General features: G+C 36.4%; 1 protein-coding gene across 5 annotated transcripts in view; it reads left to right on the plus strand.

The window, feature by feature from the left end:
* Positions 1-17972, plus strand: part of Tsp (Thrombospondin) — a 128603-nt gene that overhangs the window by 37872 nt on the left and 72759 nt on the right. For all 5 annotated transcript variants that reach the window (XR_002679455.2, XR_015310461.1, XM_022830932.1 and 2 more), the window contains 3 exons: positions 3913-4057; positions 6860-6948; positions 15661-15738. Coding sequence is in view for 3 of the 5 variants with exons in the window: in XM_022830932.1 (XP_022686667.1) it covers positions 3913-4057; positions 6860-6948; positions 15661-15738 (312 nt within the window). In the remaining 2 variants the exon portion in view is untranslated. The remainder of the gene's footprint in view (positions 1-3912; positions 4058-6859; positions 6949-15660; positions 15739-17972) is intronic.

The raw sequence follows: 17972 nt of genomic DNA on the forward strand, positions 1-17972 counted from the left end.
TATATATATATATAAAAAATAAAACACTAATTCCATCACTATCATCTGGTGCTTTGTGGTGCTTACTCAGTGAAACGTTACTATTTAACCTACACTATCCTAAATTTGTTGTGATTCTAATCCTAAAAATACAATGAGCTGTATTTTGTATATATATTGCTATATTAAAGCTAATGTGCACTACTAGGGTGTGTTACATGTAAAGTTGCACTTACATTACTTGCCACTTAAACTGGTATTGGCTGGGTGAGGGCAACGGTGCATAAAAATTGCTCTTCATTGAAACTAGACTCACTCAGCTTAGTATGTTCACGAAGAAAAAAATACATGACCGATCGCAAAATGGCCTGCTTTCATACACAGTGTTCGCTATAATTACAGTATTGTCATATATTAGCGGTTAGCACTTATTAACAGGGGAAACAACCGACAATAAATAATAGTTGTAATTTCTTAAGCTTGCATTCAATAGTGTTAGTAGAAAGTGACTAAATTTAAATTTAAAATTAAACTGTTTTCTTTCAGTCTATGTAACATACCCATGAAATGTATTGACTCACACTTAGTTACTGACTAGGAACAAGCACAAGTGGAATTAACTCTTGGAATCTCCTATGAGACCTTGTACTTGTAAACTATACATCAATGATCTCTAAGAATTTTGTATTGACATGGAACATATGCATTTCGACGATAATATGTGAGTCCTCGCAAATTAAATGACATGTCATATCACTAAACAATTAACAGAAATAAGTCATTGATAGACTGTAAGTAATGTCTCTCTCAAAACTAAAATACTTGAGTAAAAGCATTTAAGTGTCAGGATCATATTAGTCGATTTCACCATCCACATAGCAATAAAAAATGAGTGCGCCTGTCCTTTATATATATATATATATTGTCTTGCTTAAGCTGAACTTCAAGTATTTTAGTTTTGAGACAGACATTGTTTATACTCGATCAATGGATTATTTTCGTTAAGTGTCTGGTAATATTATCTGTCAGATCATCCCTAGTGTTGCTATGGGGATTTACATATTAATAGCAAAGTACTAAGAAGCTACATGTCGAGATACACATATTCAAAAAAGCAGGAAAAGTTCAGGCCCGGTTGCGCGATGTCGAAAATCTCTTTAAAGAAATCTACTTTTCACTTATACAATCATATATCCTGCATGTTCTACTTTTATTCAAAGCCAATTATAATATAAGATTACAGCCTTTAATCGGTCTCCAATAAAAAGTAACATACATGTTAAAAAAAAACGTATAAATTTTTCCATTTTTAAATATATGGAGCTGTCCTATGCAAACAAAAGGAATCTAAAGATAGGCAGAAGCTACATGAATGTTTGTAAAACTCGTTGCAGTACAAATGAGAAGGATATTTATTGAACAATCCATTAATAGGCTTTTATAATAGCCATAGGCTTACAAACACCAAAGGAGTATATCCCAAACTTTTCATTTAACGAAGCATTTCTTGATAATTACGAGGGGCTGAATGTACATATATTTCTTATTGACTGATCAAGACGTTTTAAATACGCGCGAAGTTTACAATATTAAATATGTAATATAAATTAGCCGGTCTGGAATCTTCTCATTTTTTCTAAGTACCGGTAGCTTTTTGCTTTATACTTTTATATGACGTAATTCGCTGCTTAGTCGCCATAGGTGTCTGTTATCTTCTCATTTTTTCTATGTACCGGTAACTTTTTACTTTATAGTTTTATATGACATAATTCGCTGTTCAGTCGCCGTAGGTTAGATATTTTCTTGAAGCCATTGAAGCTTCACTTCGTTTGAAGAAATATCAACGAGGTGCAGCACAACAAAGTTGCTTTTGTTTTTAGTACCATCGCGATTTAGCGTTATTATGGTATTTCACACCCTTTCGGTAAAAATATAAAAAAAAAACAAAAAAAAGCCGTTTCAACCCTTACTGAAACTGGAACCTCCCGCTTATTTTCATGACACAAATCAATAGCGATATTAACGTATCTACCTTCTGTTGAGTCTGATTACTTTGATTCACTAGGAACTCTTATAAGTTGCTTTTCTTCAAGTTTTATTCCAAGAAGGCTTTTATGTACGGGAAAATACAACGAACATCGAAGAGTTGTTTGAGAAGACAGGCGTTCTGAAAGTAACTGAAAGAAAAAATACATAACTGGCTAATTTAATTTTTTACATCGACTGATACCCTGGCCGATCACGTATTGAGATTATTTGGAACGATGAAAAGCTAAATAGTTATCAGTATAACTCTGCCTGTGAGATCTATCAGCGTTATATATCCCAGTAAAAGATAAAATCTCCTGATTAGCAAATGCTAAAACACTACACTGATAACCCTGAGCATATGGCTATGTGTTACCATTGTAGTATTCGGTGTTGCTTGCTAGCAAAACAGTCCCAGATTCATTATTACTCACGCAAATATGGACTACTTTACGTTGTCATTCGTAACTGACGACTCTCGGGCAGATTTGGCGTAAAAATATATATCTGTGCCTTGATGCTCACATACTTTATATATATATATATAAAATCGAAAATTCCAATCGAATCACTTTAATTGAGACAATTAATACAGCTAAGTTGATCATCAGCTCGTTATACGACACCCGGTTTTAAGCTTGTTCTCGTTGCTGCGTTTGGGATGCAACTTCCAATGAACTTAATTCGCAATTTCACAGTAGAGTAGAATATCAAAAAAAATTATTTTGTGGTGTTTAATGCTACTGCAGCACTAGGTTTTCTAGGAACGTTCATAAGTCTTAGGAGGAGGCAGAGAAAAGATCATGGGTAAATTTTTCGCGGGTTGCGGAGCGTAGCTCAAGAGAAAAAAAGTTGCAACGCAGCCCAGATAGAAAGCCAATTAAAGGCAAAAAGGCTTTAGGGAAAGGATAGCGAAGTAATTGAAGGTGAGGCATAACAACTTCGTAACCCTTTATGATATGAAACAAGCTTTACAAAGAAAATGACTGAATTTCTTCTTTCCTAAATATATCTCTAACTAGTAGGAAGTAACCTAATAGATATCTGGCTAGTTTAGGAGGTAGTATAGTGATTTTTACTGCAGACAAAAAATATTTAAAAAAAAAATCATTTGATGTTGAAACCTCATTGAAACCTAAGGTTGAGGCGCGATCATAGCGAGAAATGTTTACGGAAACCTATGCAGAATATTTGCGTGACCAAATTATCCAATCGGGAGCTGCGGAGCCCTACAAATATTTTTTCTTTCGTGGTGTCTACTGAAATGATTTGCTATTTTATGATTTCCGATGCTCCGTTAATCTTCAAAATCTTCAGTGAGCAGAACGGGATTTCAAAGCTCAAAAGAATTGTATTGCATACTGTGCTACTTAATTAACTGTGGTGAGTTTAAAAAATGGTCTGTGGCGAGTTTCCTTCCTTCGATCAGTTTTAGTTACTATATATAGCTATAGAATAACCTAATAGCTTATTTTTCTTACTTTTGTAATCTAAAGAGGTCCAGGTGCGGTTCTGTGAGTGGCATTATATGTAAGATAGCTTTCAAATAATGGAAGCCAAAGGTTGCGCAACGTGACAAAGTGGTGTTTTTACAGCCTGCTGGAAACGTTATCGTTTTGCACGAGTGACACTACGCAGAGTGTTTAACAATTCTTGGTAGTTAGAAAGTGATAAATTTAATAAGAGGAGCATTAGTTTTGATTGGATCGTAGAAATACAAAGCACTTTTTGTACGACGCTATAATTTCTGTGAAAATAGCATGAAGGATATTACTTAGAAAACTATGCGACGTAATAGAATCACAGCCTTATCAAAGGAAACAAAGTTGCAAATCGCGATGTCTTTTAATTTACATAATGTTCAACTAATCGCGTTATCATTTGCACTTTTGTAATTTCGTTCAGATACCTCTACGGGATACACGTGCAAACCATGCCCCATTGGAATGACCGGTGATGGTAAGACATGCCGTTGGGCCAACAAGTGCGCGGATCAGCCATGCTATTCCGGTGTTCAATGTACGAACATTGATGTTCCTCCGGGATTCAGGTTTGTTAAGACCCGTACCACTTCCATCTAATTACGTATACCTAAAAAACGTTACCAAATTGTACACTGCAGCTAACATTCCAAACACAACTTATGTATATGGGAAGTTCGCCTTGTTTTGGATAATCTCACCTTTGAATTCCCGCTTCTCTGCTTTGCTACCCATTTCTTGTGATAGACAGAAGAATGTCACAGCTAATAAGTTTTTGTTATGAATAAGGTTTTTTCATTAAATTAGAATGTATAGGGAGTATTCATTTTATAAGTCTTTTGGAATATAAACATTCCAGTACAGGGATTAGTTTGGCTGGAACAATTAGCTGTCTTCTCTTTAGATAAATGTATCGGTGCTCTGTCGTTGCGACAACTCAGACATATGTTTTTCCGTGGGTAATGGTAACTGGCAGCCACACGCCGACGTCTCACCATGTTATGGATGCCACCTAACTTCGTATACTTACAAGTTACCTGCGTAGTGCTCCAGAACTCATTCCATTTAATTTTGTAATTCCGTCCTCAGTATACACAGAACTCGTTATGCTTTAGTTTTCTCGATTAAGGCTCATCCTGGAACGTCTTTAACATCAAGAATACAATAAACAGGATGAAACATTTCTCTACAATAAACTTTTACTCTCTCTCGAATCGAGTCGTGACGAGGCCTACTGATCTAATAAAGCCTATTTGAGGAATATTAGTGACTTCCTTTTAGTCTAAAACGAACTTTTGCTAAAGTTTTTTTGTTGGAATAGGGAAACTGATTGTCTGAAGAAGAATGTCAATGATTTATGTGAGCCTCCGCAGCTAAAATTTCAATTTATACGGGAAGAATACACGCTTGAAATCGCTGGTTCTAGGCTTTCGAAGTATTCAAACGTTGCGTTTTTCCACTCAGTAATTGAGTTGCGCTTTCTTCGATGATTTGGCCCATTAGTATTGCTTTTCTGCAATCTGTTTTCATTCCCTATTCAAAACGACTTGAACTTCCTGGAACTAAACATTTATTTAACCTTCTTACGTGTTTTTTTCCATGTTTTGATGTTCAGTTTTAAGTTTTTATATTAGGTAGAAGCAGCAACTTGTGCATGTTTTGGCCTTAAAATGTACTACGGTGTCGACATCGTTTGTTACGCCTTGTGTTGTTAGTCGGACGCTGCAGTAAAACTTTTTCCCTCTCAAGTAAGGTTGAATGAAAACATGACTTGAAAAAAAAATCAGACAAAATACGGAAAAATATACTTATTTGATTCAATGATCTTTTGCCATAGCTATAATTTCTTTTGCGTTCTATTTTAGCATTTAAAAATATATTTCTGGCTGAGATTAGATCATTTACATTGTAAAATCGTTTGCTTCTTATTGTAACTACTACAGACAACAGCCGCCCACGAAACTGCTGTGAATATATTTCTACGGATAGTAGGGTGTGACATTGCGCAAAGATGCTTTTATTTTTTATTTACTGCAATTTTAAGTGACTGAATAGTACGCCTACTTATTGAGTCACTTGTCTTTAAATTGAGGAAGTTGTCACCCCAATTAAATTTATTAGATGCATTCCAAGATTTGTTTATTCTCCCTCTATTCTGAAACGACAGGGAGGCAACATTGGGTACGATTAATGCATATTGTAGTAAACGTTGCTTAGCCGGGGGCGCTACTGGGCGATGATAGCGAATCATTGCATTCCTTTATTTGGCTAGTAGCAAATTGCACGAGTTTGTATATAAATTACAGTAATAAAAAAAGTGAGTGTTATATATGTGTGACATAGACGCAAGGTTAGATCCGCACCGTTCTTGCCTTTGAATTGACCAGTTTGATTCATCGATGTTACACTCTAGCTAAACTGAAGCAGAAATCTCGCAGTTATTCTGCCCCATTTACCACGTTACTTATTTACAATTATTTAGTCAACCCATAAGAACGAATATAACGCGTTTTATGTGCGTCATACCTAGTCTAACGTACCCCTTAGTTTAGTTACTAACCTACGCTATGCGGTTTTTTTTAATTAGAATATTCCAACAGTTATTTGTATAGACAATCGGCTACAATATTTTTCGAGACCCCACTGTTTCCCTCGACTGCTGTTGCAACTCCCAGATTACGTAGATCATATTTCACTATTTGATAAATGTTATAGTTCGTGTTCGTCAATCCATGGTTTCAGAACAGTTATTCAGTACAGTATGTTACTCCTATTACTCTGCCTGAATTATTCCATTTTACTATTGAAATATCTGTTAGCCTTTTTATTTTGTTAACACGTCAATGCCTCTATGTACCTTGTTTCAGGAAGAAATAATTCAGCTTAACTCCAAATTAACACCATAAACACATAAGAATGTTACTCCATTTATACGTTTAGTTTACCTTCGACAAAAGGCCAGCCTAAGGCCTTACCTTAAACCCTTTAATAGTTATGGAATGCGTGGTTGCGATTTTAACGCCCGTTGCATATGTTCCGTGTCTTTAGTTCAATAAATCCTGCTTTCCGAAAAAAATGTTTACCCTATCGAGAGTACGAACTATACGTGGTTCGGATTCCATAGACCGTGTCGCAAATTAACCATATTAGCGTAACGTTTCTCTATGTCAGTCAACTAACTATCTATCATCATCAATCAATCTAACATGGTTCTATAACTGCGATTTACTACATTTTTATTAACTTCACAATATTTAAGAAGTTTCTCACAAAATCGGAAGATCCGTAATCTCCTATTACCTTAAAGATCTTAAAGATGAATAATAGTTTCTACGTTTGTAATCATCTGCATGCCTTTGGATGTATTTTAGATGTGGCCGATGTCCCGAGGGCTTTACCGGAAACGGAACCCACTGTGAAGATATCAACGAATGTTCCCTTGCTAATCCATGTTTCCCAGGTAAGTTGAACGTTATATGAAATTATGAGCAGTTGCAAACCCGTTCGTTATGTTTTGCGTGTATTTGAATGGAATTATAAATCAATTATCAATCAAGCGTTTTAAGTTTGACAATTTTTGCAAAAAATTGCAAAACTTAAAACACTAGCATAGATATACATTCCGTTCAATCCACGTGAAGATTAAACATTTGGCCATTTACAAACAAGAAATCGGACCGTCAATTTCAGCTCGGTTCAGATTTGATCGTTCCTAATCAACACGCAGTTTACAACTGACCTTGGGACGCATACTTTTAGTACTTAGGGATCCCTGAAGTATCTGTCGATAGATCTGAGCACAGCTAAATATCTTTAGAAGTGACATTTCCATAGACATTTTTGTGAGATTCCGGCATGCTTAGGATTAATCAACGTCTTTTATAGCCTTATATAGCAACATGGCAGACTAAATGACATCGGTTTTGTATTGATTAAGATTTTAAGCGTTACTGTCTGTACATCAGGACTTGTATGGCCTTACTGCGAGAAATATATGGCGGCACTCAAAAGGTCATATGTTTCAAATCATTTGCATGTAGCTTGTAACTACCACCAAACTCTGAAGTTGTATCACGCTCCATTCAAAACATTTTAACATTCGATTTACACAGATCACGCAAAAAAGTGCACGTAGTAATAGCTTTAATTTGTCATGCATTTGGAAGAAGTGTTTATTATTTTATGGTAGTGATGCATCTGATTGGAATTATCACTCGTATCCGCGGATAGCGACTCGAAGGCTGTACTTTTATTATCGTTTTGTGCTCTCAACACACATTTTACACAATTTTTGTTACTTCTGTGCATTATGTACATCGAATGCTCCAACTTGCTAAAAAATATAATTTAATGGTACTTTCCAAAGAGCGTAATGTTAAATGTGGCATTTTCAATACGATGATTAGTTATCTTGAGGGTAGCCAGTCTCCCTACGCCTAAAACTTTTTTAGGCTTTATATTTCTGCAAGGCTCGCCAAAAGTCATATCGATATTGGGAATTATGCTCTAAGGGAGATGCTTATAAAGTATTGCAAGCAACTATAGCTTTGAACCATAAAAATTTGAGGAACTACCGAAAGCTGTGAAGTACTTGCAGTCACCTTGAAACCCCCTGGTAAATAAAATCCAATTCCATCAAAAAAGTCTAGACTGTTTTCCGTATCAATATCTGTCAAGCCGGTTGGACAGGCGAGCCTAAATAGCAGTAAAGGATTTCAAGCCCTTATTGTAAAGAAGCAAAACGAGCGAAACAGAGGAAAAGAGACTAAACCAATTTTGGCTTAAGAAAGGTTGATCGACTTTTGGGGTTATAGAACTAGGCTTGAAGCAAAAAAAAAAATGAAAGAAAACGACGAAGAATCGGAGTCATTGTTTGAACTTTTTTCTTCTTCGCCTTTAACTTTATGTTAGATATGACTTTGGACAAGAAAGTATACTAATACTGTAGAATTTCGCCTACGACGGAGTGTTCAGGCTACTTATGATGCAAGAAAGAAATACTCTATGCAGGTAACTTAACGTTAGTGATTACTGTGAGGACAGAAACAAAACTAGATAAGGCTAAATAAATAGATGAAGTGGCTATTCGATGAGCAAATACAACATTAAGCTAGTCTGTTATTTATTGGTTAAGAAGTGTGGCAAACTAAATGTCAACTCAAAGATATGTAGTCGAACTAGAAAGAGTGGTTCAACACGTGAAAATACGGACTGACCAGAGCCTAAGCGGAACCGCACACATGGAGCAAACGATAAAAGCTATTAAGGCAAAAAAAACAAAGGCTACGTAAAGAAAGCACGACGAATACTCGTCCTTCAGAAAATTTGATTATTCCGAAGCACCTTGATTCTTTCCACTGTAGGCATGCATATAACAATACCATGGTCGTAATAATGCGTACAACATTATGGTCGAGGAACAGGAAAGCCTGTGTAAGCATCGAAAGCTTACTTGAGAAAAAGTAAAGGAGAATACCCTCAAAAGGTTACAACAGGAGTGAGAGGGCACAATAGTCACTGCCTGGAATGGGAAGTTGTTCAACCATGTAATAGAATAACGGTGGCGGAAGCAACAAGACAGGATAGAATACTGTCAGAGGCTGTAAAACTGCCATTGAATTGAGAGAATGGTACGGGAAAAGCGTTAGAGAAGGATCTATTATCTCATTAAGGTACTATTAACGAATCTTTCCTAGCGTTTCTTCCTAGGGAAGGAAAGGCGTAGAGTAACTTGCGCATTACGTGCAACGCTGGCGCATGCAATGACGTGACTTTCACAGTAGAGCACTGCACACTCTTCGAAGATGAGAAACGGAAGTTGAAATAAAATTAGTCAGCCCATTTAGAGCTGACACGAACTTACTGCTTCAAGATGAGGAAAATTAGAGTGCAATATCTGCATACGTTATTAAATTTAAACGAAAAATAAAAAGGGCTAGACACACACAGAAAAGAGGGCCTCTTGAAGCCCTGAAATGAATAGGAAAGTGCCCCTCCCCCCCCCCCGCCTGGAGTAGAAGCAATGTTAAAACTAAATCCAAGGGTAAGGAATTTGATAATTACTGTGCTTTGAAAATTCTGGCTAAGGTTTCACTCTATGATGCTAGAAAATTAGGTGTGACTCCGTTGTCCCGTGATTAACATATTAACTTTTTAAAAATAAAAAACACGAAACGAAATCTGCGAAACTTTTTTTTACTGTAGTATTTTCACTACAAATAGTTTACAATCACTTCCTGAAGCGTTATTTTCTATAAATAATTTTTAATGTATGAGTACGGATTGACATTTATTTCGCTGGTTTTTACGGGGCGCACGAAATTCACGGCAATGAACAGACAATAATCAAGCTGAACAATTTAGATGAAAAGGATGCTTGTTATCAAAAAAGATTGATACGTCGTTTCGAGTTCAGCAAAGAAGCGAGCAAGTTAGTCAAAAAGCTAATCCCGCGTAGTTATCCCGTAACTTGCTCGATGAAATCCCTCGAGCCTAAATCCAATTATTTTAATTTCAACTTCAAAATCTATAGTCTTGTTTACGTAGTGAGTCTATAAGTATGTTCAAAAATGTGATCAGTAACAAAAACTAACGCTTAACGTTATAAAGGCATCTCTAGACCAGCTGGTTGAAAGATCCGCTTGTAGAGATTGTCAAACTGGAAAATAAACGTGGCTGATTTATTATCACAGCATGCAATGTGGATCGAAGGCCTATAACAGACCACCCAAGATCCTAAAGCTGTTCCCCTTTAAAAGAATCTAATATATCCATTTTGTTAGTCATTCCATTATGGCGAAAATCATCATCGCCAACAACACAAATATTTCCCTCTGCTAGTTACCGTTAGCACACAGCAGAGCGAGTTGTCAACTCGAAACGGTACTTTATATACAAAGAGAGAAATAACTGAATAGATAAATAGTCAGGAGTAGCTGCTTCAAATTGTTTATTTTTTTCATCACAATAAAAGTGGGTGGCTATCTGCAATATAATGTCGCGTAGTACCTATAATAAAAAAATGCTGATGCAATAAGGCTGAAACATTTAGCCCATTGAACTAGATTTAAAACGTGTTAAGTGAAAAAAGTGTGCTATTTTAACCTTTGTAGAGCAAAGTATACATATATCAACTTAGTATTCATTTAAACGCAACTGGATAAAGAGAGTTCTCAAGATAATATACGTACATACATTAAACTGCTTTAGTCGCATGTGGTTCTTCCATGTTGGTTAGCTGTGGTACCCATGGTGACCAAACGATCTTGTACTCCCCAAAAAGATCCAAAACATATTTATACATTACACAATAAACTCGTAAAATGACGACTAACAAGGTGATGCTATGAGACTATATAAACTAGATAAAGGGACTTCCTTTAAAACAATACGTCTTTCAGAAATACCTGTGTTGGCATATCATTCGGTCATTAAACAAACTGCGATTTTCTTATCGCTTTTCTTTTTACATGTCACCCTTTTAGTTGTGCCATTGTCTCTAGGTGCGCCATCTTTTTCTTATTTTCTTTCGGAACCTCCTTCTTGCTTTATAGTAAACAACCACTATTTTTTCCGTGAGATAAGATGATTAGCTGTGGCCAAAGGCGTTACATCGTCACCGAGAATTAGGTCTATTGCTTTTGGCATAGTGTAGTATAAATCCCCTCGCAATTTTTATGTTATTTCTGTAATGCCAAAAAAAATATATTTACATAGTCTACCTGTCTATGGAGAGCCTGAAATCAAGGACGAACTCAGGCAACGATTTTGTCATTTGTTCCGTGTATTTATTGTGCAATCTTTTTTTGTCGTTCGCTATCCCTACTACAGCATATTTATCGTGTTGATATGAAACAGCATCCGTAATATTGTATGATAGCATGCTATGTTTGAAGGCTGCATTCATTATTTATGAAATTATTAGCCGTGAATGCGTGCGGTCGATAGCTTTAAGGAAAGTCAAGGGTGCTGAAAATCAGCCACGGAATCCGATGACTCCGTGCGGCTCAAATCCAGACATTAGACCGTAGGTCACTAGCCACTTGTGCTTACAAGACTTAATGACACAATAAAACAAACCGCCGAAGTTCCGTTCAAGGTTTTTTACACTATAGAGGAGTTGTTATTAAATGAGCTTCAGAGGACCACCGATAATTATAGTATAAGTTCATTCACAGGACGTACTATATTGTAAGTTATACATATCTTGTTAGTAAGGAACATCTGTCCTTGCTGCACAACTATGCTTACGCAAGCTGAATATGATGGATGCTTGTGTTCAGCCCATCGTAGGTGTAATGCATTTCACTGAAGATCAAGGACATAACCGTTTAAATAATGTTTTACAGTTTGTGCAGAGATCGTAAAGTTGAAGTGAATGCATTCAACAATATAGTGCAAAATATATAATAATAAAAAGAAAAAGTGATAGCTATAGCTGGAATTATATTTAAAGATCGCCCAGTGCCAATCAGAACGCGTTCTCAATTGACAATGCGTAACAATGCTGGACCGAAACTAACTGCTGAAAAACCGTAGTGATTAGAGGTTCAAATGCTGGTATCTTTAAAAGGCAACTACTGGCGGAAACATTAGGTCATTGTGCTGTAGAGGTTATACTATATAAAACGAACATTAGTTGCATAGTAAACAAAGCAAAATGGATTGATCCAAAAACGCCATAAGCACGAGCAACAAACAGCAGACTAAAATGGCCTATTTGGCTAAATAAGGACCGTGAATGTTCTCAGTAAGACCTAAAGATCATGAGTTTTGAAAAGACTGTAAAGTGGATATGAAACATTATTATAATTATTGTAACAGAGTGCCTTCGGCAAGTCTCGGTTGTCTGAATTCTGTAGTTTTTATGTAAAACCGTGATTTCCTTGTATCTAGCTATCGTTGTATAATTCGACATTGTATCTAGGTACAAAGAAAACACATGGAATGCGTGCAGTTGCTGATTTACGGTACTGCTAGAACTTATAACCTTTTCATACTAGGCAAACGGGACGGTTATTTTCTCTTCCTAATGCCTGCATACATTGAACGACACACCTTACGCACTCGCTCTTACTAATCATTGCTCGTACTTTCATATAGGGTCCACTTTTCTTGGCAGTCTCGAATTCAACCAATTATGCTAGTTTAACATTAAAGCGATCACTATTTATCAATTTGATAGTTTTTCATTTTCTGCAACGTTCATATATAATATAACTTCAGTTCTACTCAATTCAACTATTACGAATTCAGTTTTATAAAGATAGATTTATTTACAATTTATTTGGTCATTTATATGGAAGTTAGTTATCTATTAATTCCTTTTGCAACAGATTCATTATAACTCAATTGTAAAATAACTTTCTTAAAGCTTTTCATTTTGACCTGACCATTAGGAATACGTACACAAGAAACGCCCGTGGATTTAGCGTAAAAAAATATTATTCGTGGTATTGTGAACTCATTGGTATAATTAGAATAATAGGAATATATTGGTTGGCACAATAAACAGTATAACAATATCATCGGCACAAACATTATCGTGCTAGAAGTGCACATAACGCACCTTACTTTGTGACCATCTATTGTTATATGACGAAAGGTAATCTATGAAATAAAGCACAAGATAAAAATCATCTAAAAATGCCTTATATTGAAAGCTACAGATAGAAACGTGCTTTTTTGCCGTCTATTAATTTTAAATCTCAGTAATTTTGAATCGACACCATGACAACGTGACCGTTCCGTAGCTAATAACCTCAGCGTTAATACAAGTAATTATAATTACCTCAGTAGCAATTTTAAGATGCGTCCAATACCAAACTTCGCTTATATTAGCAAGCATTTTGATTTGGGTACTATACCAGGCCATAGGACTTTGTTGGCCTCATTCATCGTTATATTTTGGACAAGCTGTCTCCTATCGACGAGTTTAATAGTTTTTACGTTAATAATTTTTTATTCTGATATTGACAATTAAAGGAAACCAAATTCCCATACTTTTTAATATATATACCGGAGTTAAATACGTTTTAAAAACTACTTAAAGTTATATACATTATTTGCCTATTTGACTTTATGTATTACTTCCTGGCCTCAAAAATGGTATAGAATCTTCATTGCGGCTGTCCTGCGAAAAACAAAGGTGAAAGGAGGTTTTTACCAAACCCGTATACCGACACGATAACCTTTTACCTGACTAATACATACATGGAAAATCCAACAACAGCACGTTCATTTAAGATTATTTGAAATTCGAATTATACTAATATTATTGTTAAGATTCCAACAAATTTAATGATAATAGCTACGAACTACTGTCCCCAAGCTAGAAGCCCGTTATACGTTTACTTCTGACAAGTTTTTTGCTCGATTTCTCAGTTTCATGTGTGTATCAGTGTAAGATGACTGGTTGTAATTCCTGTCTTGCTTTTCACTGTCTGTAGGGCAGGCTGGTGAAGGCGCAAACAACTGCGTAGCACTTTTCAATTACTTCACATCTTTGGCACAAATTACTCTCATTGGGCTTAAAATAATTGTACGGTGACTTGTGTTGGTAAATAGCTGATGCAATACTATATTCCATAGTCGTTATGCCGTTGAAAGACAATTTTTTCTATCTTTGTGAATGCTAAAAGCAACATACTCCACATACAAAACGCTTGAAACCTTTGCTGAGGATATGGCTGCATACATAAAATAGTACACTTCTATAACTTTGTAGCGCAACTTGCAAATGTTCCAATTTATTTAAGCATGGTGGATTAAAAAAAATCATAGAATTTTATAGTTCCCGGTTCAAATTTCGAAATTCCATGATTAGCCAATCACGCTAATGTTGGATATTATTTATTTATAATAATAATTTATTATTAAAAGGCATAAGCCTTTTTATTCGAGAGTAAAAATATAGGAGAATGTACGGGTGTCGTTCAGTTCTTATAAGCATTATTACAGCACTTTAAACGGTCACTAATCAGATGCATATGATTCTAAACAGCTTTGTTGTTAACACCATGATTATCTTCTCAACATCCTTCTCACATGCAATGAGAATGTCATTCGCTTTATCCGCGCTATGGCTACTGTACCAAATACTGCTAATAAAATCGAATATAGAAATACATTTACCTGATTTAAATACTTTTTTTTATATAATCTCATACCTGCGGGAAGCCAAATTTACTGCATGAGTTTTCATTTGTGCAGAAGAAATAAAATTTCATTGCACAAATTTATGTGTGCGCGGCACTATTTAGGACAAACATAACGTTAGGACTAAATTTATGACTGAACATTTGAACATTTTAGCCAGTTTTAGAATCTTTTGATTAATGAGATCCTTGTTATGGGAAATATATTTTTCAATGCAACGTGTTTTTTTTCATAAACGGACTTATTATTATCATTAATGAATCATCCATATTAACCACAACTACTGAGGACTATGAAATTAAGTAGTAAGATTGCAGTGAGGTGATTCACAACGTCGTCGAATTGGTATGCTTTTTTCACGGCTTACAGAAACATATCGAATTCAATAGGCAACCCAACGTACTTTCATAGAAACCGTTTGTCATGCGTGGGTATAAATCCTCGTCAACGCTATGAACACATTCTTTACTGAGAGGCTTGAGGTGCCGCACCCCTTAAAAACAGCTCTAATAAACATCCCAGCGCTGTCTACAAATGACTCGAATCAATCCCGTATGCAAGCTCAAACATTCATTAATGAGACGCCACTGTTTATAGCATTTTACTCCACAGCCCGGGCCTCGAGTAGTTTGGAAAGGGGGAAATTCGGTGGCAACACCACTGAGGGCGCTACCACCAGTATACGGTATGAAGTTTTATCATTGCGGCGGTAGTGATGCTAATATCACAAGCCAGTTTTTCATAACCTCCGTAAAGACAGAATGAGGTAATGCTGTAAGTGCATGCATGACACACGCGGCCAAGCGTGCATCTGCGGCCTTCCCGAAGTAGAGCCTAACGAAACTTCAGTGCAAAGAGTCGGTCAACAAAAATATATGAAAACATAATTGTTTCTTTCGACTATTGCCTTATTATATAATTTAGTTTTTTCTTTTTTTTTTTTATAATATCTACTACAAATTATGTAGTTATAGATTACTTATAGTACATCTACATGCCTATTTTTCTATTGCAGGAGTTCAATGTATTAATTTGAAGCCTGGGTTCACTTGTGGTCGATGTCCTCAAGGATATACAGGCCGCTCCCTCGAAGGTATAACCTATTTTAAAGGTTATTTTTAAATTTAGTTTTTTTTTGTTATTTAGCGTGCGTGTCTGCGTTGCTTAGACAGTGAATGCAGAAGTGTAAAATGAAAAAAAAAAAGCCGTATTTGAGTGCAAAATATATTTTAAGATTAGCAGCCTTATTGGCAGTTAAGGTGCAAACAGTTTAATTATGTTTAATAAGGCTTAGTAACAAATCATGAGCTAGAGGTTAGACTGCTTTCTCTACAAATAAACTGTTAAGTCCTTAATGTTAAATACCATTTCGGTTGGTCATTACCATGTCTGCTTTTTTCTAAAACAGCTGAGCGAAATATGGAACCAGAGATGTCTGATAGAAGTCAAATACATTAACCACAATATGAGCTTTAACGCGCAGGAAAATGTTACAATTTAATTCCAAATGTTAGTATGAAGAATCCACTACTACACATTACGCTCCTGTGATACCGTAGTGATCAAAGTGTATGCCTGCTAAACTTGTGGTAGTCTAGGTTCTAGTCCGGGCATAGGCACACTTTTTTGTGCCGGAAGCCATCTGAAAATACCTAAGAACTTAAATACCGGACATGAAATGCGCCATACATTACCGGCTAGATATAGCACAACTATTAAAAATAAATACAATACACGAAATGATATGAAATGCTAAGTTTACTATTATTGACCTTACCGTCGTCACATTACTTATACTAACTACTAGCTTTGGATTAACTTTTCGTGGTTTTTCATAAAGTATTAGAGGTTTGTACATATTATTTCGTTTTCTTTTTTAGCTGCTAATGGTCAAACTAAATACCGCTGAATACCTTCACAGAAATTCTTATCATTGTTTTATTCATAAAATTTTTGTTCGAAATTTAAAAATCTGACCATAAAAAGTAAACTTATAATGCTGACTTTTTGATATCAAATAGCTGCGGAATCGACTTTTGCTTCGCACACAGGTAAGACTATAGCTAAGATATATGGACTAATCTAACGATTGTCTATCTTTGAAAGTAACACTCTCAGTTATAGTCACGCCAGAGTCACTTGCTTCGGTTAAGGACATTGTTTTTTGCCAACATTGCCAGACATTCATTTTTCGGGGTCCATTGCTTGCCTTTATAACTATTTAGTAGGACAAAAGAGTTTCCCAGATATATTCTAACAATACTTAGTTATATGGTTAATAAACTGTAGAGAAAATTAATAAATAACCACTATGGCTTTCGTAACTGCATACCAGGTTCAGTTCATATGCAAATTTTTACGACATATGAAGCTTATTAATGCATAATTTATACAACTGAGCGAACACAGCTGTTTCGACTGATCGACTAGAGATTTTGAATGGAAAAGCGCGGCTTCACGCAATGTGAAGGGGGCCATCTCCCACTCTTGTTCGACAAAATCGCCTCTCTGAGGCGTAGCTAGCACCAGAGACCCGCACAAACTCGCATAGTGGGTGTTGTAATTGCCAGCATCATAGTTTTCAGCGATAGAACTGTGACATGACAGGCCGTCGACGTTGCGGTTCGCCGTGCCGCTCAGGTGTCGGAAATCGTATTCCAACAACTCCACAGCCTACTAGGCCAATTTCGAGCAAAAGCCTCCCTTAATGCGAGTTCTTGAATGCACTGCTGTACCACTGTAAACTGCCTGTACAGATACAGGCGGGTTCGCGGGTAAACGACATCCTAGACCGGAAGGCGACCGCCACTTCTTTCCTGGGCTGAGAGTCGCCTACTAGCGTATACCATTACGCACCCTTCAGTCCTCACCAAGACATACACGCTGGTATGTTCCAAAAACACGGTTAAAACGACACTTACCTTAACGCCAATATCCAGCACGGCCCGTAAAAGACCAATACCCTCCAACCCCGTGTCGACTTCAACTCTTGACTGGACACCTGTTCTGATGAATCAGGCGACTAAGAAACCCATTTCGGGAGTCGTCGTGTTCCCCGACCTTACGCATAGGCAATGGGAAGTGTCCTTCGTAGCGATAATACGCTACGTCGGTTCATAAATGTGGCGCGAGGCCTCTCCGTTGAAAGTAGATTCCCTCTGTTATCTTCTGGCGTATAGCATTAAACCGTTTGGTTCGAGGTTGACTACAAAGCCGGATTCACCGCTCCGACGAGTTTTGTGTGGTAATAGACTTTATTTTTTATTGATGTTAGGCAGAAAAACAGCCTAGACGTAAACGTTGCTGGCGGCTGGCGAGAACATTTCT

Source organism: Varroa jacobsoni, unplaced genomic scaffold (assembly GCF_002532875.2).
Source record: "Varroa jacobsoni isolate VJ856 unplaced genomic scaffold, vjacob_1.0 scaffold_301, whole genome shotgun sequence".
Taxonomy (NCBI): domain Eukaryota; kingdom Metazoa; phylum Arthropoda; class Arachnida; order Mesostigmata; family Varroidae; genus Varroa; species Varroa jacobsoni.